Source organism: Elephas maximus, chromosome 14 (assembly GCF_024166365.1).
Source record: "Elephas maximus indicus isolate mEleMax1 chromosome 14, mEleMax1 primary haplotype, whole genome shotgun sequence".
NCBI lineage: Eukaryota > Metazoa > Chordata > Mammalia > Proboscidea > Elephantidae > Elephas > Elephas maximus.
In genome coordinates, this window is record NC_064832.1 from 70,090,201 (window position 1) to 70,116,801 (window position 26,601).

Genomic DNA, 26,601 nt, shown 5'->3' on the forward strand with positions numbered 1-26,601 from the left:
TGGTTTGCGGGGACTTCTAAGTCAATTGGCAAAATAATTCTATTATGAAATCATTCTGCATCCCACTTCGAAATGTGGCGTCTGGGGTCTTAAATGCTAACAAGCAGCCATCTAAGATGCAGCAATTGGTCTCAACCCACCTGGAGCAAAGGAAAATGAAGAACACCAAGCCCACGTGACAACTAAGAGCCCAAGAGACAGAAAGGGCCACATGAACCAGAGACCTACATCATCCTGAGACCAGAAGAACTAGTTGGTGCCCGGCCACAATCGATGACTGCCCTGACAGGGAGCTCAGCAGAGGACCCCTGAGGGAGCAGGAGATCAGTGGGATGCAGACCCCAAATTCTCATAACAAGACCAAACTTAATGGTCTGACTGAGACTGGAGGAATCCCGGCGGCCATGCTCCCCAGACCTTCAGCTGACACAGGACAGGAACCATCCCCGAAGACAACTCATCAGAAATGAAAGGGACTGGTCAGCGGGTGGGAGAGAGATGCTGATGAAGAGTGAGCTAATTATATCAGGTGGACACTTGAGATTGTGTTGGCAACTCTTGCCTGGAGGGGGGATGGGAGGATAGAGAGAGAGGGAAGCTGGCAAAATTGTCAAGAAAGGAGAGACTGAAAGGGCTGACTCAAGACGGGGAGAGTAAGTGGGAGTAGGGAGTGAGATGTATGTAAACTTATATGTGACAGACTGATTGGATTTGTAAACGTTCACTTGAAGCTTAATAAAAGTTATTATAAAAAAAAATAAATAAATAAATAAATAGTTCAGGACACTATTAATAGATTGCTATGCAGGTTTGATAGACAATATACAATTGAGCAACACATTATCTACCCAGTCAATGAGTGCTCCAAATAATCAGGTTTCTTAAAGTGTTTATATACAAAGTTATCGGGAACTCGTGAACAAAATTTGATTGGTTGACATTTACATAACTTGGCCAAACAACTACAAGATACCATATTTTTACACAAATGCATTTGTTTGCTGGCCATGTGCTCCCCACAAGGCACCCCCACAAGCGCCACCATCTCAATTCTCATCCACATGTTATTGTAAAAAAAATTAACATAACATGCTTAAGAAAATACCTTGAGGGGTGAGGGCATAGCCAACAAACACAGAAGTCGAGTGTTCCTTTTGAAAAAATACGGTATTCACACGATTATCAAGTCATGGTTACAAGATCCCTAAGTTTTGAAAACAGGATATTTTCATCAATCTTGAAAACAGGACGTTTATTAATGTCAATTGTTTTCTGAGTTTTTAGTGAAAGTTAATGAATAATGAAATCAGCCTTTCTGGTTTCAGTGGGCCTGGTCACCTAGCTATGTTTAAAAGTTAGCTTAGAACATAGCTAAAAGATGATTGGTTAGAGTGCATAGGTTTTTAACATTTAACAAGATGACCTTTGAGTGTCATGGGTAAGAGAATTCTTTATGTTTCCATAATGCAAAGTTTGTGATTTTTTACATAAGTAACCTATTTGTTTTGTACCTATTCTGTCCTATAGGGTCATTATGAGTCAGAATCCACTCCACAGCAACGGGTTTGGGTTTTTTTTTTTTTTAATAAGTACAAACCAATTGGTCAGGACCAGGGAGTCTAAGGAGTCCCTGGGTGGTACAGATGGTCAAGGCACTCGGCTGATAACTGAAAGGTTGGAGTGTCAAGTCCACGCATAGTCGCCTCAGAAGAAAAGTCTGGAGATCTCCTTCCAAAAAATCAGCCACTGACAACCCTACGGAGCACAGTTCTACCCTGACATATACAGGGTCACTGTGAGTCGGAGATGACTTGATGGCAACTGTTGGCGTTAGTAGTGGTGGTGGTGGTGAGGCAGACCAAGGAAAGTGGCAATTACCCAGAGGAGCAGAGTTAGGTCTGGACAAGCCAAGCCACCGTGACTGATTACAAGCAAAGAGGCCTGGACCAGCTGTGCTGAAGCAACGAAAGAGGGAGGGGGGCAGTATATCCCAAAAGCCAGTTAGAAGACGGGTAACCAGGGATCTGCATATATGGAAAGAGCAGCTCAGGAGCAAACAAGACAGCAAATGGTGAAGAAGTATGATTAGCTCCCAATGCCCTCTTAGGGTCTTAATCTCAAGCTACCAAGAGTTTCTTGTTGACACGTTTGTCCTTAAATAATTAGTGACCAGCAGGAGTGAAGTGAAGGGGAAAATGGGAGTGTGCTTTAAATATTACACATGCCATATTTTATTTAGCCATATCACTATTTGGGGACATCTGATTGTTTCTATTTTTCATTTTATCAACAAGGCTGTGAATATTTTTTGGCTAAAATGTTTTATGTATCAGTGCTTATTTCCTCAGAAGGAAGTGGAATACCTAGATATTGGCATACCGAAAAAAAAAAAAAAAGGTATAGGAACATCTAGGTATTCCCAGAAGCGGAAGGCCCAAGATGAAATACTAGTTTTACCACCAATATACTTTCCTCATGCCTTATGTGAGAAATCACATGGTCATAGCTACCGTACTTCCCAGCCTTATTTAACTCTTCATCTACTGATGACTTAAACAACAGAGGAAATTGAAGTAAGTTAGTTGGGAGATGTTGAAATAGTGGAAATTCTAAAGTTAAAAGCACAAAGCCAAACAGAATGGGTTTGGGGAGGAGAGAAGGGTATAAATGGAGCCACACAGCAAACACATTACTCCTCCAATTCACGCCAGAGAAAAACCTCCTCTTTAAAACATGCTGCTCAAGGTACTGTTCCCTTTTATGTGGCTTATTTAAATTGGTCTTCTAGTTCACTTTTTCGTTTCTCAGTTCCATCAGTTGTCCTCTCCTTTTAAGAGCTACCTGCCTCTGCTTCAGAAATGGTGTTCTACCTTGCCTCATTGCCTCTGGGCTACCTAATTAACCGCACCTTTTTTTTGTTTCTCAGCAATGATTTACAAGTAGGAGGCGTGGTTGTAGTGTATAAAATTGGCAAGGAAATGAATCACTGTAAGTTCACTGAATTTTAACTTTCTAGTTTTATATTAAGGAGTCCTTGTGGTGCAGTGGTTCAGCACTCCGCTGCTAACCAAAATGTTGGTGGTTCGAACCCACCAGTCACTCCGCTCTGCAGGAGGAAGTTCTGACAGCCTGCTTCTGTAAAGATCTACAGCCTTGGAAATCCTATGGGGCAGTTCTAGTCTGTCCTGTAGGGTCGCTATGAGTCGGAATCCACTCAACAGCAATGGGTTTCAGTTTTATGTGTGCCTATTTTGGGATTGCCAGATTGCATGTGTAATTACCTGTTGACCGCCATGTCCCCTGAATTAATACTATGTAACTTAGAAAAAAAAAAAATTTTTTTTAACTTAGATGTCAACAAAGATAAGCTTTTGCAAAAGGCTAATGCTCTTAGCTGCTAACCAAAGGTTAATGGTTTGAGTCCACTCAGAGGTGCCTCGGAAGAAAGGCCTGGCGATCTACTTCCAAAATATCAGCCACTGGAAACAGTTCTACTCTGACACACATGGGGTCAGCATGAGTCAGAGTCAACTCAACCACAACTGTGGTGATTTTGAAACAGAAACCACAGAACAATGGTTTGGCATTCTTAAGCGCTTAGTACAATGCCAGACACTGCAAGACCTCATCAGATATCTATTAAATGACTGTATATGATGTCATAATTTATGTATTAATCACAGTATCTCACTAAAAAGAAATGTAAATGCCATGAGCAGGTCAAACAGACCAAAAAGGTATTTTAGAAATAAAGATGGACACGAGGCTCACAGACAGCTGAGCAGCTGCTCGTTTTCCTCTTGTTCTCTTCCTTCAGGGGCCAGGGTAAGGCCATCTGCTCTTCGGTGCAGGGGATGCTGTTAAGGACCTGTCAGGAGATCCCCAGGAGGAATCAACCCTGAGGAGCTGAACAATCATTAACCGACCTGAACTGCAAGAACTGTGGGGGTGGGGAAAGGGGGCGAATAGGTGATTTTGCTTAGAACAAGGTATCCAACCAGTACTTGAAACTCTAAGTTTTATTTGATGGATTCTCAAGCCAGCTCTTTTCTCTCCCTCTTGTCTCCCTCTGCCTCTAAATACATTTACCCAAATTTCTAGCAGCATGAAAATCAAAGTTCCTGTTATTCTCCACCCTCATCAGAAACTTTTGGACCAGCACCTTGTTCTCTCCCAGCCATCTTCTCTGTTTTCTCACTCCAGACTCTCCTCTCCTTTACAGCAAAGTTTCTGAGAAATAAAAAGTAGTCCGTCCTTTTGAAAATGGTAGATATTCCCTGACCCGATAAATCAAAAAAAAAAAAAAAAATCTAGAGACACTAAATGTGGGACTAGTTGGTGTCCAGTCTGACGGACTTTGGGTTGGCCATTGATTCTGCCGCTGGACCTCTTTACTGGCCCTGAGCTCAGAAACAGAGCCCCAGATACCCAGGTCCTCTAATCCAACACCCCTTCACCCTGCAGCTAACGTCTGAAAATAAGGGCTCTGGTGCTCAGAAAGACAAAGTAAGTTGCCCAGTGATGTAATATTCTGAGCAGGGAAGGGAAGACACCTAATTACTAAGTGGTATGAAGTGCTTGGAGTCCCTGGGTGGTGCAAACAGTTAATGGCTCAGCTGCTAACTAAAAGGTTGATGGTTCCAGTCTACCCAGAGGTACCCTGGGAGAAAGACTTGGTATTTACTTCTAAAAAATCAGCCACTGAAAATCCTCTGGAGCACAGTTTTACTCTGACACACATGGAGTGGCCATGATTTGGAATAGACTTGACAGGAACTGGTTCTAAGTGCTAGGCATAGAGTGAAATACAACTTAAGAATGGATGTGTTTCACGATACGTGATAGAAGTTCTCCTGTGAAGATACGCAGAAAACAAAATAATTGTTTATGCATTGAGGAACTTGACACTTAAAGGAGTTGTGTATTTGCTGCTGCTTAAAAATGAAATGTAAATAATCCTGCCAGTTTTCATCTTGTTTGTGGGGAGACAGTAGAATGGTCTTCTCAACCAGGATGCACTCAGGCATTTCAGAGTCAAGGAGCCCATCGCTGAGTAAAAAAGTTTGCTCCTCCTCCTGTGTTCCTCCTCTTGGCTCCTGGCATTGCCATTGCCTGGGGTCTAGCACCTTAGCTACTGCAGCAGCCTCTTAACTGCCCTTGTCTGCCCCCCTCCAATCTATGGTCCACATTCACCTTTAGAAATCTTTCTAAAGCACAAATCTGCTCATATCTCTAACCTTCTTTAAACACCGCAACGGCTCCCAACTGACTTCCAAGTCTTCAGCATGATATAACCTTTATAATTCAGATCTGGCTGGCAAATCCATTCTCCCTCTCACCTCTGTCCCCTGGATGCGGCTCTCCAGCAGAAGTTTGCCAAATTTACTGCACCCGGTCATTGGCACTGGGTTGGGTCATGCCTCCAAGTCCTTGCTTTGCTACCTGTATCTTCCATCCTGTCCCCTGCACCTTCACCTGGCTAACTCCTATAAGCTTTCATGGCCAGCTCAGGTACCAGAGCCTCCAGGCGGTCTTCAGCAAGAAAGGGCAAGAAGTGGTTCATGAGCCACATACAAAATTTTAAATTTTCTAGTCAACATATTTTAAAAAGTAAGGAAACACTGATAAAATTAACTTTAATAATACATTTTATTCAACCAAAATATCCCAGATAACATCACTTTTAACATGTAATCAATATTTTAAAATTACTAATGAGATGTCTTATATTCTTTTAGGAGCCCAGGTGATGCAATGGTTAAGTACTTGGCTGCTAACCGAAAGGCTGGCCGTTCAAACCCACCCAGCGGCTCCATGGGAGAAAGATCTGGTGATCTGTTCCCCATAAAGATAACAATCCAGAAAACTCTATGAGGCAGTTTTACTCTGTCACGTGGGGTCACTATGAGTCAAAATCGACTCGACAGCACCTAATAACAGCAACAACAAATACACCTTTATTTCTACAAAATCTTTTTGAAATTCAGTGTGTAGTTTACGCTTTTGACACATTTCAATTTGGACTAGCCACATTTCAAGTGCTTAATAGCCACATGCGGCAAGTAGCTACCATATTGGGCTTCATAGCTCTAGAGAACTTAAGAATCACCCAGATGTCTTAAGAAAACCCCGAATCCTACGCTCTGCTTCCAGAGGTTCTAGTTCTAGAGGTCTGGGGTCAGGAATGCTCATTTTCAGCAAGAACCTCAGATGACTGTCGCACATGTTCCTCAGGTCACACTGTAGGAAATGTGCTTAATGCTAAATGCACCAGTTTCAGAGCTAGATCCACAGGGGTCTGCAGCCTGACTCTACTATTTAATAATGATGTAACCTAGTGACTGCCTTTCTAGGTCTCAGTTTACTCACCTGCAGAGCAAGACTAATAATACCTATAAAGAGACTTGGGACTCAATGAGATAGTGGATTTAAAAGACTGAGTGTAATACCTGGCACATCTCTAATAATGGGCAGCTAGTTGTCTGAATGCAACCCGCCCCACTCCACCATCCCTACTTTATGGGAGAGATGTCCCTCCCACCACCCCACCCTAACTCTGTACTTCCTTCCACCAGAGCCTGCACCACACTCTGTAGTCATCATCTGTCTGCTAGTCTGTGTTCTCAGCTAGATTGAGGACAGAAATTGTATCGTGTGTATTTTTACACCCTTGTGCCTTTCACGGAAGCCCTGGTGTAGTAGCGGTTAAGTGCTATGACTGCTAACCAAAATGTCAGCAGTTGGAATCCACCAGGCGCTCCTTGGAAACTCTATGGGGCAGTTCTACTCTGTCCTATAGGGTCACCATGAGTCAGAATCAACTTGACGGCAACGGGTTGCTTTTTTTGTTTTTTGGGTTTTTTTGGTGCTTTGCACACAGTAGGTGCTGCTTAAACATTTTTTAGGAATTGAACTGAATTTGATCTACCAGGTTTCTTCTACTGGAGTAAAACTCTTCATGCAAAAATACCTTAAGTTCTCTTACAGTAAGGAAGTGTGCAAATATCAAGTGGAGTGGTAGTCTGTTCTCCTGACACCCTTCCCTTTAAAGTCTGTCACAGAAAGCTTTGCCAAAATGATCCATGGCTTGAAAGTGGAACACCTGACAGACCGTGTTATTCAGAGGAGCAAGAGGATGATTCTGGATACTCTGGGCGTTGGACTCCTGGGAACCAGTACAGAGGTGTTCTACAAAGCCGGCCAATACAGCAAAGTAAGATACTCCAGATCTACCTTACAGCTGAGTACGCACACTTGCCTGAACCCCCAAGAGTCTATGCAGCGATGTGTGCATGTGTTCTATTTACTTTACTCTTTATGTTATACATAGTACTTGGTATATAGGCGACCTGGTGGTACAGTGGTTAAAGAGCTTGGCTGCTAACCCAAAGGTAGGTGTTTCAATCCACCAGCTGCTCCTTGGAAACCCTAAGGGGCAGTTCTACTCTGCCCTATAGGGTTGCTATGAGTCAGAATTGACTGAACAGCAATGGATTTTTTTTTTTTTGGAGGGGGGGTTTACTTGGTAAATATAGCATTGTTGTATACAGTCTCATGCTTTATGATCTTAGATTCAATATTCATCTGTATCCTTAACTAAGTCACTGTCTTAAGACCACACACTATTAATATCTCAGTTTATTATTATTATGACTAAAAACACATTTTCACTGAAGAGTCTCAGAAGCAATAGCACCTACCCTAGACCATTCATGCAGAGGCTTCAAGATTCTCTGGAGAAAAGGCTGGTGGAGCACTCTGAGCAGAGAGCGGGCATGCACTCCAGAGAATGTCCTTGGCGTAACTGTTAGTCTGCCTTCCCCACCACCCCCCACCACCAAAGAGGGGGTAAGTCAGAAATGTAGGCATTCAGGCTCTGTCCCGGTGAACTTCTGTATCAGGATCCAGGACTAAGCCACTGCGTGTCCTCTCGCTTCTGTGGGAGCACTGTGGATTCCTCTACAAGGAAGAGAAGGCTCCAATGATTAAGGCTTGAATCTAATACAAGGGGTTAAAATAAGGCTTATTAATAAATGCCTAAGATGAAGAACGGCTCTTGAAATTGCAACGTAGCATGTGGTGTTCACCCTCTGTGTCACTTATTATTATTCTTTTGTTCCAGATCTACTCTTCCAACATATCCAGCACTGTTTGGGGCCAGCCAGACTTCAGACTTCCGCCCACATATGCTGCTTTCGTTAATGGTGTCGCTGTAAGGCGGTTTTCATGTCTTCAACTATTAGATAATCATACGATTTTCAGAGCCAGGAAATATGTCTGAAATAACCCAACTTCCAGGTTTTAGAGAGGAGATCACTGATGTTCAGAGAAATGAAGCAGCCTACTCTCTCTCATAGGCAGTAATTTCAGGTTTTATGCTTTTATAGTGAATGGATGCTTTTCAAACAAATGGTGAAGTAAGGGAAATAGAATGGAAAAATTTAGATAAAAATAACCCCAAGATATCCCAACTCTAAACCTTGAAGATAGACAGAGATAGGTAGTTAGATAGGCAGACAGGTGATAGATAGAGATACACAGCAAAGGATATAAAACCCAATACCCACACTCTTATCTCAATTCCCACAGTAGTGCGTTCTCCTTCTGTTGGTAGCCACTGCCACAGTGACCAGTCACTATTTAGTGACATTCTATTCATTCATTCAACAGATATTTATCTTAGATTTAATACTCTACATTTAGAATGGCCATAGATGTCTATATTTTCTAAACCAAAAATCAGTACTCCTAATCTGACAGAAGATTTTTATGCTTTTCTGTGTGTTGGGGGCAGTCAACAAGGCATAATCTGGCCATGAACATGTTGGGGTTTCTGAGACATTTTTACGGTTATGAGGACAGAAGCTCAGAATACTGAAAGTCAAACCCAGTGGCGCATCCAGTAGTAAACGTTCAGTCATCAGTGGGAAATGTACCAGTCGCATCAAGTAGACATAAAAATCTATTTTAAAATAAACTTCTGGTTATTACTAGCTATTTCAAAAAATGGAAATGAATGAGGAATTAAAACCTCATAGCCAAAAATCATGATTTAAAAATACAGCTTAACAGTTAACCTAGGTTCAGGTTTCTTACACTATTTTTGCAATTTTTCCATAACTTTGAAGGTATTTCAAAATAAAAAGTTATAAAAATATATAGCCCAGTATGGAATTAAGGGCATTAAACTTTCAGTGTGACTTGTTTATAGAGTGGGGGGAAGGAGGAGTAGCCACGTGATTCCAGCTTTGTTTTTAAGGGCGATAACATCTTTCTGCAGTTGCTGGGTGGTGCAAACAGTTAACATGCTTGCTATAAACCAAAAGGTTGGATGTTTGAGTCCATACCGATGCACCTCAGAAGAAAAGCCTGGTGATCTACTTCCCAAAAACTGAGCCATCGAAAATCCGATGGAGCACTGTTCTACTTTGACACATACAGGGTCGCCATCAGTCAGAGTTGATCTAAGCACAATTGGTTAATTAACATCTTCCCAGAGTCTGTTGCAATGACAGCTTTAATCACTTGAGCAAGACCCAGCCTCCTTGGGGTTCACAAGATGCTCTCCAAGGTCGTGCCTACCTCCTGTCAGAGAGACTGGCTGCCCCACTGCTTAACCATGTAATTAAGAATTAGTGCTAGTTCATGAGTTTTATTTTCAGAGAGTCAGATATAAAAACTTCACATGACATAAGGTTATTGCTAAGCTAAATTCTTATGGACCCAAAAGCCATTGCATTCAGTACATTTTGCTCTGATTGTGTGTTTGATTACACAGATTCACTCGATGGATTTTGATGACACATGGCACCCTGCCACCCACCCTTCCGGAGCTGTCCTTCCTGTCCTCACAGCTTTGTCGGAAGCCCTACCTCAAAGTCCAAAGTTCTCTGGCCTTGACCTGCTGCTGGCTTTCAGTGTTGGTATTGAAGTGCAAGGCCGATTAATGCATTTCTCCAAGGAAGCCAATGACATACCAAAGAGGTATGGACAGAATTTGCCCCATCGAGAATGAAACACCCTCTGACTTAGAGGCTGGCTGAGTTGGGGGTGTTAACATTAGTGCTGGCTGATAAGTCAGCTTACCAAATTAGATCTCGTGCCCTATATCCATGCACAAAGGTGTGATTCCAGAAGTGTTGATGAATAATTTCCTTTAGGTTTACAGAGCCAATCAAGGAACCAAGACCCTGAAATAAGTGGGGGACTCTCATCCCAGGGTGACTTTTGTCAGTCCAGCATCCCATCCTCAAAGTAGAATCTACTCTGACATTCACTAAGGAACATTTGGAATTTCCTAAATGTAATTGTACATCCCATAGGTCAAAAACGGTCAAATGCTGTCAGTGTTATATGGTTTAGCCTAATACTTATTTTGCCACTTCATCCAACCTGCTAGGAGAGGAGGCTGTGCTATTGGGTAAACGTTTACAGTTTCTACAAGGTCCTCAATTTTTCCAGTTACTTACCTGAGTCTTCAGCAATCAGCAGCAGCTTTTGCCTCTCTGGCAATAACTGTAACTTTATCATTTATAAATTATTTACTATGTGTCAAGCAAAAATGATTGATGGATTCATTTAATCCTCACCAAACCCTATGAGGTAGACTCTATTATTATCACCATTTTCCATAGGAGAAAACAGGTACAGAGGAGTTGAATAACTTTCCCCAAATCACAAAGCTACTAAACGGTGTGAAGTCCCTGGGTGGCACACATGGTTAGCACACTTGGCTGTTAACTGAAAGGTTAGAAGTTCGAGCCCACCCAGAGGTTCTCGGGAGAAAGGCCTGGTGACCTACTCCTGAAAAATCAGCCACTGAAAACTCTGTAAGTACAGTTGTACTCCGACACACTCGGTGTCGCCATGAGTTGGCACTGACTCATGGCAACTGGTTAATGAATGGAAGAGCAGATATTCACTGAGCCCATGCACTGTGGCTTCAGAACCCGTGCTCCTAACCACGGTACTCACTAACTCTTGGTGAATGAAGTTTGTAAATCTCCCAACTCTGCTTCTTTGCTTTCCAGATTCCATCCGCCCTCAGTGGTAGGAACTTTGGGAAGTGCTGCTGCTGCATCCAAGTATTTAGGGCTCAGCTGGACCAAGTGTCGAGAGGCCCTGGCTATCGCTGTTTCCCATGCCGGGGCACCCATAGCAAATGCTGCCACTCAGACCAAGCCCCTCCACATCGGCAATGCCGCCAGGCATGGGATAGAAGCTGCTTTTCTGGCCATGCTGGGTCTCCAAGGAAACAAGCAGATCTTGGACATGGAGGCAGGGTTTGGGGCCTTCTATGCCAACTACTCCCCCAAGGTCCTTCCAAGCCTAGATTCCCACACTTGGCTGCTGGACCAGCAGGACGTGGCCTTCAAGCGTTTCCCCGCACACTTGGCGACCCACTGGGTGGCAGATGCAGCTGCATCTGTGAGGAAGCACCTTGTGAAAGGCAGAGCACCACTTCCCGTCAACCACATCCAGAAAATTGTGCTCAGAATTCCAGACGTCCAGTATGTGAACAGGCCCTTCCCAGACTCAGAGCATGAAGCCCGCCACTCCTTCCAGTATGTGGCCTGTGCCATGTTGCTCGATGGTGATGTCACTGTCCAGTCCTTCCACAAAAGCCAGATAAACAGGCCACAGGTGAGACAGCTGCTCAGGAAGGTGGAGCTGGAGTATCCTCCTGACAACCTGCCAAGTTTCAACACACTGTACTGTGAGGTGAGTGTCACCCTCAAGGATGGAGCCACCTTCACAGAGCACTCCAGTACCTTCTATGGTCACTGGAGGAACCCACTGAGCCAGAAGGACCTGAAGGAGAAGTTCAGGGCCAACGCCTCCGGGATGCTGCCCTGCGACAAAGTAGAAGGTCTTATAAGGATCGTAGAAGAACTGGAAGATATAGAAGACTGCTCTGTGTTAACCACACTTCTGAAAGGACCCTGTCCACCACAAGAGGCTTCAAAATCTATCCAGGATGTAGTAATTCCATCCAAGAATCTGTTCTGAAGCTAATCAAGGTCTAGATGACTTTGCATTTGTGGTGATTCAATGATTTGCTTTATAGGGCAAGGGTCAACCGTTTGGTTTGCCCAGGGTTAAATGAAGCAAGGTGAAGAGAGTCCAGAAATAGAATTGGGTATACAGACAGCCCCCAGGTTCCAAACAAGATCCGTTCCTGTGTCTTTAAGTTGAATTTGTAAGTAAGCTGGAACTGGAACAGGTGCATACAGTTCCCATGTAGCCTGACTTTAGTGCAAGAAAAGGCTCGAAGCCTCTCCAGTGATTTAAAAGCTGCACAGGCAGCAAGTGAAGATGATTGCGATGAAGACTTTGGTGTGAGTAGGGGTTGATGCAATCATTTCAAAGTCAGGGCGAATTTACATTAACACTAAAGTGCAAGTAGGAGTTGTTTATAACTACAACGCTTGTAACCTGGGGACTGTCTGTATACGGAAGGAGAAGTTTTGTCCTGTAGGTTTCTCAAGACAGTTCCAATTACCTAAAGCAATATGAGAGATATGCAAGAAACACAAAGAAATTGATTTTATAAGCATTCATAAGGCTGAAATTCAAGTCATCTATGATTTTCTTGTAAAGGTCATCTTTTCAGAGGAGTTACTTATGAACTTCATGAACCTCGCAGCTTGACAAGAACTTGAATTTGTGTGCACGTTTGCTGGCGGTGGAGAAGGACTCTGGTCTGTTGTGCTAAGAACAGATTTTTTTAGGCCATGGGTTACCATGAAGTTCTTCACAGCGGAGGAGGGCTACCGGGTTTAAAGAGAAGGCCCTAGTGGGTTTGGTTTTTTGGTCCGGGGATTTAAGAGAACTGACACACTTCTTAGTGTACTAGACCTGCATTTCCCATCAGTTTTCCTTAGAAGAGTAGATCCTTATGTATTGCTCCAAAGAGTCACACACTCAAATATGATATTATACAAAAAATGAGTCAGAATCCACTTGGCAATGAGTTTTTGGTTTAGTTTGGGGTCAAATTCTGCCCCTGCCACTTACTAGACATGACCCTGGGCATGTTACCTGGTCTCATCTGCCTCAGTTTCCCTAATTGTAAAGCGGAGATGAAAATCGGGCTGGGGGAAAAAAAAGGCAGTTTGGCTCTAGAACCCATACTCTTAACCACTACATTACCTTTCAGTAGAAAAAGATTTTGAGAAAAATGCCTCAAATGAAGAGTCTGAGATGCGAGAAGGAATAAGAAACAAAATGTAAATATGGAGTAACTAAATAAATATTGACTGTATAAAATAAAGGAGCCCTGGGGGCACAGTGGTTAAAGTTCTTGGCTGCTAACCATGAAGTCTGAGCTTAGAACCCACAAGCCACCCCATAGGAGAAAGATGTGGCAGCCTCCTTCTGTAAAAATCTACAGCCTTGGAAACACTGTGGGGCAGTTCTACTTGATCCTATAGGGTGGCTATGAGTCACTATCGACTCAACGACAGTGGGTTTGGTTTTGGTTTGGGTATAAAATAATAAAAATATCTTTGGGGGTTAAAAATTGAAATATTTGCAATATATATAGGGAGGAGGTTAGCAAAGTTAATGTGTTCTAAATTCCTTGTGTTGTTTGAGAAAAGGGCAGAGCTGTTAACTCTAGAAGCTGATTCTTAAGTATGCATGTTAAATGTTACAGTAACCATTAAAGGACAGCAGTGGAGTGTATCACTTCCAGGTTAATACAGGAGGGATATGGAATTAGAAGAAAATAATCAGTCCAAAAGGAAGCGAGAAAAGAAATATAGAAAAGGCAGGACAGACAGAAGCACAATATAAAAAAATGGGAGAAGAAATTCAAATATATCCACAATTACAAAAAAAAGGTAATGGACTAAATGTTCCAGTTAAAAATGTCAACACTGAATACATTAAAAAAAAAAAGTTTAACAGTTTTATTGACATCTAATTTACATACTATTAATTCATCCATTTTATGTATACAGTTCAGTGAGTTTTAGTAAATTTACAGAGTTGTGCAAATATCACCACGATCCCGTACTGGAATACTTCCATCACTCCAGAAAGTTCCCTCATGCCCGTCTGCAGTCAATCCCCATGCCCACCTCCAGCCGTCAGCAGCCATGGATCTACTTTCTATCTCTGTAGTTTTGCCTTTTCTGGACATTTCATCTACATGGAATAATACAATAGTGTCTCATATCTGGCTTCTTTCACTTAAGATAACAGTTTTGAGATTCACCTACACATGTATTAGTACTTCATTCCTTTCTATGGCTGAATTCTATTGTATGGATGAACTTTTTTTTTTTGAGTGTTCACTAGTTAATGGACAATTGGCTATTATGAATAGTGCTTTTATGAATATTCACATACAAGTCTTTGTATGAACATATGCAGTGTGATTAATTACTTTTGTGTGTGGCCTTTCTAGCCATGGGACAAAACTCCCACCCAGGTGATTGTGTGATAGGGGAATTGTGGCCTACCAAGGGGACTGGTCAGTTTTGCTTTAAAAGAGAGCCAATGCCAGAGCAGAGAGGAGGAGCCCACCACCAAGGAAGAAGAGACTCAGCAGCAGAGGCTTTCCGCAGCAGGAGAAAGAGCAGGGGACTTCCAGGCTTCCAGGAGAGAGGAAGCTGAGTGCCTCTGAGCAGAGACTGAGGGCCACGGAGAGGCATGCCTGTGAGCACAGCTGGGAAGAGCATCAGCTATCCTGATGAAAGAACTGTATCTTGAGTGTTCCTGAGCCTGAATTTTAACTGTTACTTCCCTAATAAGCCCCATAATTGTGAGTATGGTCTGTGGGTTCTGTGCGGCCATTGAAATAAATTATCGAACACAATAGAGTGCTGTGAGAGGGGTAGCTGGTGTCAGAACTGGTAGAGATGGCAGAGAGAGGAGGCTAGTCTGGCCTCCAACTCATGGGAGTCAGCCTTGCGCTGCAGATCTTGGTTCTTCTTCCCCTTTGTGGAGTAGGCGGAGGTCAGACACCACATCCATGCTGTTTTTATAACATATTTCCATTTCTTTTGAGTAAATACCTAGGAGTGGGAATGCTGGGTCATTTGGTAAGTCTGTGTTTAACTTTATTTAAAAAAAAAAAAAACAAAAAACTGCCAAACAGTTTTCCAAAGTAGCTCTCTCATGTTACATTTCCACCAACAACGTATGAGGGCTCCAGTTTGTCCTCAGCCTCACCAACAGCTTTTTATTGTCAGTATTTTTTATTTTAACCATTTCAGTGAGTGTGTAATGGTGTTATTGTAGTTTTAATCTGCATTTCTCTAATGACTAATTCTTGCCCATTTTTGATAATTCTTTTAGTTGGATTGTTTTCTTATTAATGAGTTGTTAAGAGTTCTTTATATATTCTGGATATAAATCCTTTATCCATACATCAGATATGTGTTTTGCAAATATTTTCTCCCGATCTGTGACTTTTCGTCTTCTTAATGGTATCTTCTGAAGAGCAAAAGCTTCTCATTTTAATGAAGTCCATTTTATCTTTTCTTTATTTTTAATGGTTTATGCTTTTGGTGTCATCAGAATGCATTTAAGAACACATATAACCAGCTATTTACTTATTACGAAACAAGAACACAGAAATGTTGAAAATAAAAAGAGGAAAAGATGGGATGGAATATTAAACAAAAGAAAGGTAGGGTAAATAAATGTTAATACTGGACAAAATAGAATTCAAACTAGATACAAAGAAGGTCACTATGTCATGGTAAAAAGTTCAAATCACTAGGTAGTTAAAAAAATCTAAAACTTATATGCACCTAAATAATATTGAATTGTAAAGAGAAATAGATGAATCTAATACTGAGAAATTTTTAACATTTCTCTCTCAGAAATTGATATTTCAAGGAAACCTAAGGTAGACTATGTAATACTTAAACACAATCGACATGTCTGATTAATAAACATACAGAGAATATACAATCTTGCAAAAATCTCAGAACAAAAACTGATTATATACTGAACCATTAGGCAAGTCTCAATAACCATTTAAAGGACTGGATTATACAGACTGTTTTCTCTAAGTACAGTGCAATTAAATTAAAAGTCAATATCAAAAAGATAATTAGAAAAGCCCAAAATGTTTGCAAATACGAAACATTCTTCTAAACAACTCTTGAATCAAAGAAGAAATAATGAAAATTAGAAAACATTTAGAAGTAACCAATAAAAAAAAAAAATACTACATTATCAAAATTTGTAGGACGTAGGTAAAGCAGTACATAGAAATGTGTAGAATCTTCTATCGCTGGCTTGGTATTACTTAGCTATGCTGCTCCATGAGGGAAGCACCATGGTTAAGCGCTCAGCTGCTAACCAAAAGGTTAGCTGTTCGAACCCACCCAGAAGCTCCATGGGAGAAAGAGCTAGAGGTCTGCTCCCATAAAGATTACAGTCTAGAAAATGCTATGGGGCAGTTCTACTCTGTCACATGGGGTCGCTATGAGTCAAAATTGACTCGATGGCACATAACAACAATAGCTGTTTCATGGGACTTGTTGTGTAACTCTACTTGATGAACTTGTTTGAACACAGCTGATCAAAGAAGGGATAGAAGAGGTGACTTCTAATGTGGACTTGAAGAAAAATCTAGTTATCGTCCTGCCTTCCCACATTTCAGAAGCATCTAGGAACAACATTGAAGGTCAATTAATAACATCCTTAGATAACCCCCAATGAATGTCTTGGACCAACAGCAGGGGCTGGGGAAGCAGATCTCTCCTGAGGACAGCACCCAGAGTGACTTTGGTATCAGTTCTTACACCCACTGAGTTAACTGAAAAAAAAAAAAAAAGTTAACTGAAGGTGAGACAAAATATGGAAGGTGAGTTAACCGAAAAAAAAAAAAAAAATTTTTTTTTTTTTTTTTAACTGAAGGAGGGGCAAAATATGGAAGAAATTATAATGAATTGGTCTGTAGAGAGCCCTTAAAACTCCTCTTGGCTGGCCAGTTCACACGCCATCTACCCCCACCCTTACACACACACTAATAGAGAAGAAGAGGGAGAGAGAGATCGATTCCACACATTGCTTTCTAGACGATGGTTCCACTACAAGGTCAAAAGCAATAGCATTGTTGAGCCAAAGTGCTAGTGTAGACATTTTTTTTTTTTAATTGAACTTTAGATGAAGGTTTACAGAACAAACTAGTTTCTCATCAAACAGTACACAAATTGTTGTATGACACTGGTTAAAACCCCACAGCATGTCAACAGTCTCCCTTCTTGACCCTGGCTTCCCTATTGCCAGCCTTCCTGTCCCCTCCTTCCTTCTAGTCCTTGCCCCTGGGCCGGTGTGCCTCTGTAGTCTCTTTTTGTTTTATGGGCCTGTCTGAACTTTGGATGGAGGGTGAACCTCAGGAATGACTTCATTACTGAGGGTGTTCGGGGGCCCTAATCTCAGGGTTTCTCCTGTCTCTGTCAGGCCAATCAGTCTGGTCTTTCTTTTTGAGTTAGAATTTTGTTCTACATTTTTCTCCAGCTCTGTCTGTAACCCTCTTTCATGATCCCTGTCAGAGCAGTCAGTGGTGGTAGCCAGGCACCATCTAGTTCTACTGGGCTCAGTCTGGTGGAGGCCATGGTAGTTGTGGTCCATTAGTCTTTCGGACTAATCTTTCCCTTGTATCTTTAGTTTTCTTCATTCTTCGTTGTTCCCAAAGGGGTGAAACCAGTGGAGTATCCCAGATGCTCACTCACAGGATCTTAAGACCCCAGACACTACTCACCAAAGTAGAATGTAGAACATTTTCTTTATAAACTGTTACGCCAGTTGAGCTAGATATTCCACGAGACCATGGTCCCCACAGCCCTGAGCCCAGTAGTGCAGACATTTTTGACAGAATAGTAAGATTAAAGCTGAGCCCATATAGATGTGAGTAGTTCCACTTCTCCCTTCCATGAGGCTGGAGAACAAGGACTGCTGTGAGCTACCCTACCCGAGAAAGCCCAAGATGAGCTTAGACAACTCTCATCTGAGCCCTAGGCATTGTAACAAATGCTTGCTTTTTCCCTTCTATTTGCTTGGGGATAGCAACTAAGGATGTTGCTTGGCCTACCTTTAATGTTAAAGGCTTTATTTGCAGGCAAAATGAGCCCTCTACATAGATGAGACTAGACCACAAAGGAGGGAACCCATCCCGAGACTGGGACAAGGCCCCAGCTCACAGCTCCCTCTCTGTATTTATGCATCCTCAACACAGACCCACAATCTTGAAATGAACTGCCTCGGCCACCAGCCACACCTTTGCCTGCTCTGAGGAGCCCTTAGTGCTGGCTATTGCGTGTGTTTCAGGTCCCCAAGACCACCCACGCATTCAGCAATCCACTAGACAGACTCATGGGACAATATAGTTGCACTGGTGGTTAAGGTGTATTACAGCGTAAAGACACTGAGAGGATCAGAAGAGAAAAAGACACAGGCAGAGTCTGGAGAAATCTGTGCACACTGATGATTCTCTCTCCCTTCTATGAGGGGCACACCAGGCACACTCCTTTCTCCAGCACAGAAAAACAAAGTAACACGTGTGCAATGTTTCTGACCAGGGAAACCTATTAGAGACTCAGGCTCAAGTGTTTATTGAGGGCTGGTCATGCAGACACCCTCTGCATAGCAACTATCAAAATTCCAAACTCACAGGAGGAAAGCAGGGATTCAGCTGAGCCCACATTGTTTGCACAGCCTAGGCACAGTGAACCACCCATCTCAGTTAGGAAGTGGGTCAAATGCCAGCTTCCCAGATGACAGGCAAGGGCCAATCTTGTACGCAGGCCCTTATAAAGACAGCAGTTTCAGGCCAACTCTTTTGCACAGCTTGTATCACCCTGAAACATCTTCCTTTGCTATTTGCGTGGCTTTGTAGAGCAGAAAAATAATGTTACAGAAAAACTGGACTTTGCCTCCACATTTAGATTTTTCACTGCTCTGTTGCACTTGAGCTCTGTAAGCTGAAGAAAATCAGTATGTCGTTCAATAGCCTTAAAACTGTTGCAGGCTGTTAGTGATTTTAACCTAAACCGAAAACCAAACCCGTTGCCGTGGAGTCAATCTGAATCATAGTGATCCTATAGGACAGGGTAGAACTGCCCTACAGGGTTTCTGAGGCTGCGAATCTTTACAGAAGCAGTCTGCCAGGTCTATCTCCTGCGGAGTGGCAACTGAGTTCCAACCGCCAACCCTTCAGTTAGCAGCTGAGCCCTTAACCACTGTGCTACCGGGGTTTCTCCTGATTTTAACCCAAGCACTTAAAATGAGAATATGTAAGCTTAAAGGGAACTTCTATAAACTGCATTTTATGACAACTTCACTCAGAAGCCTTTATCTAAAAAAAGATATCAGAGTCAGTAAGTCCTCTATGAGAGACCCTAAGGACCACCCTAAAATGTGTGATACCTTGTATGGAGAAACTTCTTTGCAGAATGTTGGGTAAATTGCTGATACTCATTCAGTTTAACAAACATGTATTGAGAGCTTAATATGGGCCAGAGGCTGCTTTTTGTGCAGATGATAAAACAATGAATGAAACAAAAACCCTTGCTCTCGTGAGCTTACGTTCTAGTGTGAGAAAAGAGACAATAAGTAAAGTAAGTAAACAGGACTAGTAAAGTACTCTGGGCCTATTTTGGGCTTGCTCTGCTCCTTTTGTTTCTCTCTTGGAAGGAATGTAAGCTGTGTGCTGAGTTGGGTTTGCTGACCAGGAGAATCCAAAGTATGTAAGTCTTCCTTAAAATGAAACCAATAGCTTCAATGATTACATGTACAAACTGTTCTTGGGCTGTAATAAAACCCACAAGTATAATAAAAATGTGTGGCACTATAGAAATGTAGCTTCTCTGACAATTCTAGTAGGTCTTCCTTGCACAGAGCAAAGTCCTAGGGAACCCAAGATAGGTGGCAAAGTCACGACAAGATACAGCACTTTTTCTTCCAGCAGAGGTGTGCACATCTTTGCACACACATGCATATAGTCTCCTCCAACAAGTCTAAAATCTACCTGCAACACTGCAGCTTCTTATCACTCATTAGTGCAATTATTCCACTCTTATTCTCTTCTCCCCTACATTTAACAACAACGACAACAAAAAAATAGCATAACAATAGTTTAGGGAAATTGATCATTCAAGACACTCAAAGCAGATGAATATTTCAGAAGAAACTCCTTTAAAACAAATAAAAAAAACAAACTGCTTTTCATCCAGTCAGTTCCAACTCACGGATACTCCATGTATGTTGGAGTAGAACTTTGTTCCATAGGTTTTCCAATGGCTGATTTTGTGGAAAAAGATCACCAGGCCATTTTTCTTAAGGTGCCTCTAGGTGGACTTGAACCACTAACCTTTCCTTAGCAGCCACACACTTAACTGGGCCAAACTCTAGATGCCCTTCATTTATAGCTATAAAGTGCACAAGTATTTATAATTAATAGTAACTTTAAAGAAAAAAAAAGTATGGCGTTATTTGAATCATGAAAAATAGAATAAATTCATATAAAACCAACAGCTAACATCATTCTCAATGCAGAGAGGCTGAAAGCAATTCCCCTGAGAACAGGAAAAGACAAGGATGCTCTATATACATACTCCTATATAACACTGGGAAACCTTAGTGGCGTAGTGGTTAAGAGCTACAGCTGCGAACCAAAAGGTCAGGAGTTCAAATCTGCCAGGCGCTCCTTAGAAACCCTATGGGGCAGTTCTACTCTGTCCTTTAGGGTTGCTATGAGTCGGAATTAACTGAATGGCAATGGGTTGTTTTTTTGTTTTTATAACATTGTGCTGGAAGTCCTAGCTAGGGCAATAATAATAAGGCAAGAAAAAAAATAAAGGGCATCTGAATTGGAAAGAAAGAAGTAAAACTACCCCGGCTCACAGATGATATGATCCTACACGTAGAGAAGCCCAAAGACTCCACAAGAAAACTATTGAAACTAATAGAAGGATTCAGCAAAGTAGCAGGATAAATGATCAATATACAAAAATCAGTTGGATTCCTATACATCAACAAAGAGAATTTTGAAAAGGAAAGCAGGAAAATAATGCTGTTTATAATAGCACCTAATAAAATAAAATACTTAGGAAAAAAATCTAACCAGGGACATAAAAAAGAAAACCATAAAACACTACTGCAAAAAACCAAGAGACCCACATAAATGGAAAAACATACCATGCCCATGGATAGGAAGATTCAACACCATAAAAATGTCAATCTTACCTAAAGTGAACTTGAGGTATAATGCAATCCTGATCCAAATACCAACAGCATTCTTTAACAAGATGGAAAAGCTAATCACTAACTTTATATGAAAAGGAAGGAAGCCCCAGATTAGTAGAGCATTATTGAAGAAGAAGAACAAAGTAGGAGGCCTCACACTACCTGATCTCAGAAACTACTATACAGCCACCGTAGTCAAAACAGCCTGGTACAGGTACAACAACAGATACTTAGACCAATGGAACAGAATTGAGAACTCAGATGTAAATCTATCCACCTATAATCAGCTGATCTTTGACAAAGGCCCTAAGTCCATTAAATGAGGAAAAGACAGTCTCTTTAACAGGGAGTGCTGGTAAAACTGGATGTCCATCTATAAAAAATGAAACAGGACACATACCTCAGGCCATACACAAAAACTAATTTGAAATGGATAAAAGACCTAAACATAAAACCTAAAATTATAAAGATCATAGAAGAAAAAATAAAGACAATGTGAGGGGCCCTAATACAGGGCATAATAAATAAGATACAAACTATAAATAACAATTCACAAACACCAGAAGAGAAACCAGATAACTGTGAGCTCCTAAAAATTAAACATTTATGCTCATCAAAAGACTTCACCAAAAGAGTAAAAAGAGAACCTACAGACTGGGAAAAAAATTTTGGCTGCAACATATCCAACAAAGGTCTAATCTCTAAAATCTGTAAGATACTGCAACACCTCCATAACAAGAAGACAGTCCAATTAAAAAATGAGCAAAGGATAGGAACAGACATTTCACCAAAGAAGATATCCAGGTGGCTAACAAACACATGAGGAAATGCTCGCGATCATTAGCCATTTAAAAAAAAAAAAACCAAACCCAGTGCCGTCGAGTCGATTCAGACTCATAGCGACCGTATAGGACAGAGTAGAACTGCCCCATAAGAGAAATGCAAATCAAAACTATATTGAGATACCATCTCACTCTGACAATACGGGCACCAATAATAAAAAAAAGAAAAGAACAAATGTTGGAGAGGTTGTGGGGAGATTGGAACTCTATGCACTGCTGGTGGGAATGTAAAATGGTACAACCATTTTGGAAAATGATGTGTTACTTCCTTAAAAAGCCAGAGATAGAAATACCATATGATTCAGCAATCTGACTCCCAGGAATATATTCTAGAAAAAATAAGAGCCATCACATGAATAGACATGTGCACATCCACGTTCAGTGCAACATTATTCACAATAGCAAAAAAGATGGAAACAACCTAAGCACCCATCAACAGATGAACGGACAACCAAATTATGGTACATACACCCAATGGAATATTACGCATCGATGAAGAACAATGACGAATCTGTGAAACATCTCACAACATGGATGAACCTGGAGGGTATTATGCTGAGTGAAGTAAGTCAATCACAAAAGAACAAATATCGTATGAGACCACTATTATAAAAACTCAAGAAAAGGTTTATACACAGAAAGAAACAATCTTTGACGGTTATGAGGGAGGGGAGGTTCGGGGAGGGGAAATCGCGTACTAGATAGTAGGCAGGTGGTAACACTGGTGAAGGCAGTACACATTATAGGGGAAGTAAGCACAAAGAAACCAAGGCAAAGTCATAGAAATTTCACAGACACATCCAAACACCCTGAAGCACTGAGTTACTGTGCTGAGGGCTGGGAGCCATGGTCTTGGGGGACATCTAGGTCAATTGGCATAACATAGTTCATAAAATGTTCTACATCTGACTTTGGTGAGTAGCATCTGGGGTCTTAAAAGCTTGAGAGCAGCCATCTAAGATACATCTACTGGTCCCATCCCATCTCGAGCAAAGGAGAATGAAGAAAACCAAAAACACATGGGAAATGTTAGTCCAAAGGACTAATGGACCACAAGTACCACAGCCTCCACCAGCCTGAGCCTAGAACAACTAGATGGTGCCTGGGTACCACTACCAACTGCTCTGACAGGGATCACAATAAGGAGCCAAGGAAAAAGTGGGAGAAAAATGTAAAACAAGATTTAAATTCACAAAAAAAGACTAGATTTACTGGTCTGACAGAGAACTGGAAGAACCCCAGACTATGGCCCCCAGACACCCTTTTAACTCAGAACTGAAGTCATTCCCCAACTTCACCCTTCAGCCAAAGATTACACAGGTCTATAAAACAACGAATAACACATGTGAGGAACGTGCTTGTTAGCTCGATCGTGTAAATGTACCAAGTGGACAACATCTTCCCAAAAGCAAAGATGAGAAGGCACGAAGGAAACGGGAATTCCAGGGTGGTGAAGAGGAGAGCGTTGACACATTGCAGGGATTGCAACCACTTTCACAAAAAAATTTCTGTATAAATTATCGAATGAGAAAATAAGTTGCTCTGTAAACTTTCACCTAAACTACAATAAAAAATTTTTAAAGTTAATTAAAAAAACAAAACAAATTCTTCCAGAGAAATAATTAAAATTAGATTTGATATCTAGTTCCATAATAAAGGCAGAAATCAACATTTATACACCTCCACGTGACTTACAGTTTTCATCCTTATGAACAGCAGCTGAACATTGCCTGATATAGTGCCAGAAGATGAGCCCCTTAGGTTGGAAGGCACTCAAAACACAGCAGGAGAAGAGCTGCCTCCTCAAAATGGAGCTGACCTTAATGACATGGATGGAGTCAATCTTTCCAGACCTTTATTTGCTTATGTGGCGTGACTCGAAAAGAGAAGAAACAGCTATAAACGTCCATTAATAATCAGAACATGGAGCTGAAATCAACTCGTATTGGCCATTTTGAATCAGAGGATCATGTGGTCTACTATGCTGGGAATGACAAATTGAAGAGGAATGGCATTGCATTCATTATCAAAAAGAACATTCCAAGATGTATACTGAAATACAGTGCTGCCAATGATAGATAATATCCATCTGGCTACAAGGAAGACCAGTTAATACCACTAGTATTCAAATTTACCCACCAACCACTAAGGCCAAAGATGAAGAAACTAAAGATTTTTACCAACTTCTGCAGTCTGAACTTGATCAAACATGTAATCAAGATACATCGATAATTACTGGTGATTGGAATGTGAAAGTCAGAAACACAGAGGAAGGATCAGTAGTTGGAAAATATGACCTTGGTGATAGAAATGACACTGGAGATCACACGACAGAATTTTGCAAAACCAACGACTTCTTCATTGCGAATACCTTTTTTCAACAACATAAATTGTGACTATACACGTGGACTTTGCCAGATGGAATACGCAGGAATCAAACTGACCACATCTGTGGAAAGAGACAATGGAAAAGCTCAATATTATCAGAATAAGGCTAAGGGCTGACTGTGGAACAGACCATCAGTTTCACATGTGGAAATTCAAGTAAAAGCAGAAGAAAATTAGAGCAAGTCCAGGAGAGCCAAAATACGACCTTGAGTATACCCCACTTGAATTCGGAGACCATCTCAGAAATAGATTTCATGCACTGAATACTAATGACTGAAGACCAGCCAAGTTATGGAAGGACATCAAGGACATCATACATGAAGAAAGCCAGAGGTCATTAAAAAGACAGGAAAGAATGAAAAGTCCAAAATGGATGTCAGAAGAGACTCTGAAACTTGGTGTTGAACTTAGAGTAGCTTAAAGAGAAAGGAAGAAATGATGAAGTAAAAGAGGTGAACAGAAGATTTCAAAGGGTGGCTTGACAAGACAGACTAAAGTATTATAATGGCATGTGCAAAGGCCTGGAGATAGAAAACCAAAAGGGAAGAACCTGCTTGGCATTTCTGGAGCTGAAAGAACTGAAGAAAAACTTCAAGCTTGGAGTTGCAATATTGAAGGATTCTACAGGGAAAATATTGAACGACACAGGAAACATCAAAAAAAGATGGAAGAAATACACAGAGTCAGTGTACCAAAAAAATTGTTTGATGTTGTTTAAACCATTTCAGGGAGTGGCATATGATCAACAACCAATGGTATTGAAGGAAGAAGTCCAAGCTGCACTGAAGGCATTGGCAAAAAACAAGGATTCAGGAATTGGGAAATATCAATTGAGATATTTCAGCAAACGGATGCAGTATTGGAGGCACTCACTCATCTAAGCCAAGAACTTTGGAAGACATCTGCCTGGCCAACCAACTGGAAGAGATCCGTATTTGTGCCCATTACAAAGAAAGGTGATCCAACAGAATGCCGAAATTATCAAACAATATTATTAATATCACACACAAGTAAAATTATGCTGAAAATCATTCAAAAGTGGTTGCAAAAGTACATTGGCAGGGAACAGCCAGAAAATTCAAGCTGGATTCAGAAGAGGACATGGAACGAGGGATATCATCGCTGATGTCAGATGGATCATGGCTGGAAGCAGAGAATACCAGAAAGATGTTTACCTGTGTTTTATTGGCTATACAAAGCATTATGTGTGGATCATAACAAATTATAGATAACATCGAAAAGAATAGGAATTCCAAAACACTTCACTGTGTTCGTGCAGAACCTGTACACAGACCTAGAGGCAGCCATTTTAACAGAACAAAGGGATACTGCATGGTTTAAAGTCAGGAAAGATGTGTGTCAAGGTTGCATCCTTTCACCCTACTGTTCAATCTGTATGCTGAGCAAACCATCCCAGAAGCTGGACTATATGAAGAATGGGGCATCAGGATTGGAGAGAGGCTCATTAACAACCTCATATGCAGATGTCACAACCTTGCTTGCTGAAAGTGAAGAGGACTTGAAGTACTTACTGATGAAGATCAAAGACCACAGCCTTCAGTACGGATTACATCTCAACATAAAGAAAACAAAAATCTTCACAACTGGACCAATAAGGAACATCATGAGAAATGGAGAAACTATTGAAGTTGGCAAGGATTTTGTTTTACTTGGATCCACAATTGATGCCCACGGAAGCAGCAGTCAAGAAATCAAACGACCCATTGCATCGGGTGAATCTGCTGCAAAAGACCTTTTTAAAGTTTAAAAAGCAAAGATGTCACTTTGAGGACTAAGGTGCACCTGACCCAAGCCACAGTGTTTTCAATCACCTCATATGCATGTGAAAGCCAGACAAGAAATAAAGAAGACTGAAGAAGAATTGAGGCCTTTGAATTATAATCCTAGTTGGAGTCCTTGAAATGTAAAATGTGACCCTTTGGTTAGGAAGGAGATTAAATCAGCTCTAACTTGAAACCTTTTGAAATGTGAACAGTTCTCATCTTGCTAGTGGAGAGTGAGTTAGGGCCTAGGCATTCCCTGGATGAACTGCCTGACAGCAGTTAAATAGCAAGGTTATTTACCTGAGCTAAGGCCTGGATCTCTACTCTCTTTATGTCATAAGCAATTAAAACTTTTCTAGGAAGCCAACTTGTCTTTT

The 26,601-nt window shown here is 41.3% G+C and overlaps 1 protein-coding gene across 1 annotated transcript; it reads left to right on the forward strand.

Annotated features, from left to right (window-relative positions):
* The first annotated feature begins 2,708 nt into the window (after positions 1-2,708).
* ACOD1 (aconitate decarboxylase 1) lies at positions 2,709-14,728 on the forward strand. Its single transcript, XM_049853278.1, is given in 6 exon segments — positions 2,709-2,745; positions 7,052-7,213; positions 8,123-8,212; positions 9,779-9,984; positions 11,031-11,970; positions 11,973-14,728. Coding segments are annotated over 6 exon segments (1,464 nt in total). The 5' UTR covers positions 2,709-2,733; the 3' UTR covers positions 12,027-14,728.
* Positions 14,729-26,601: the final 11,873 nt, after the last annotated feature.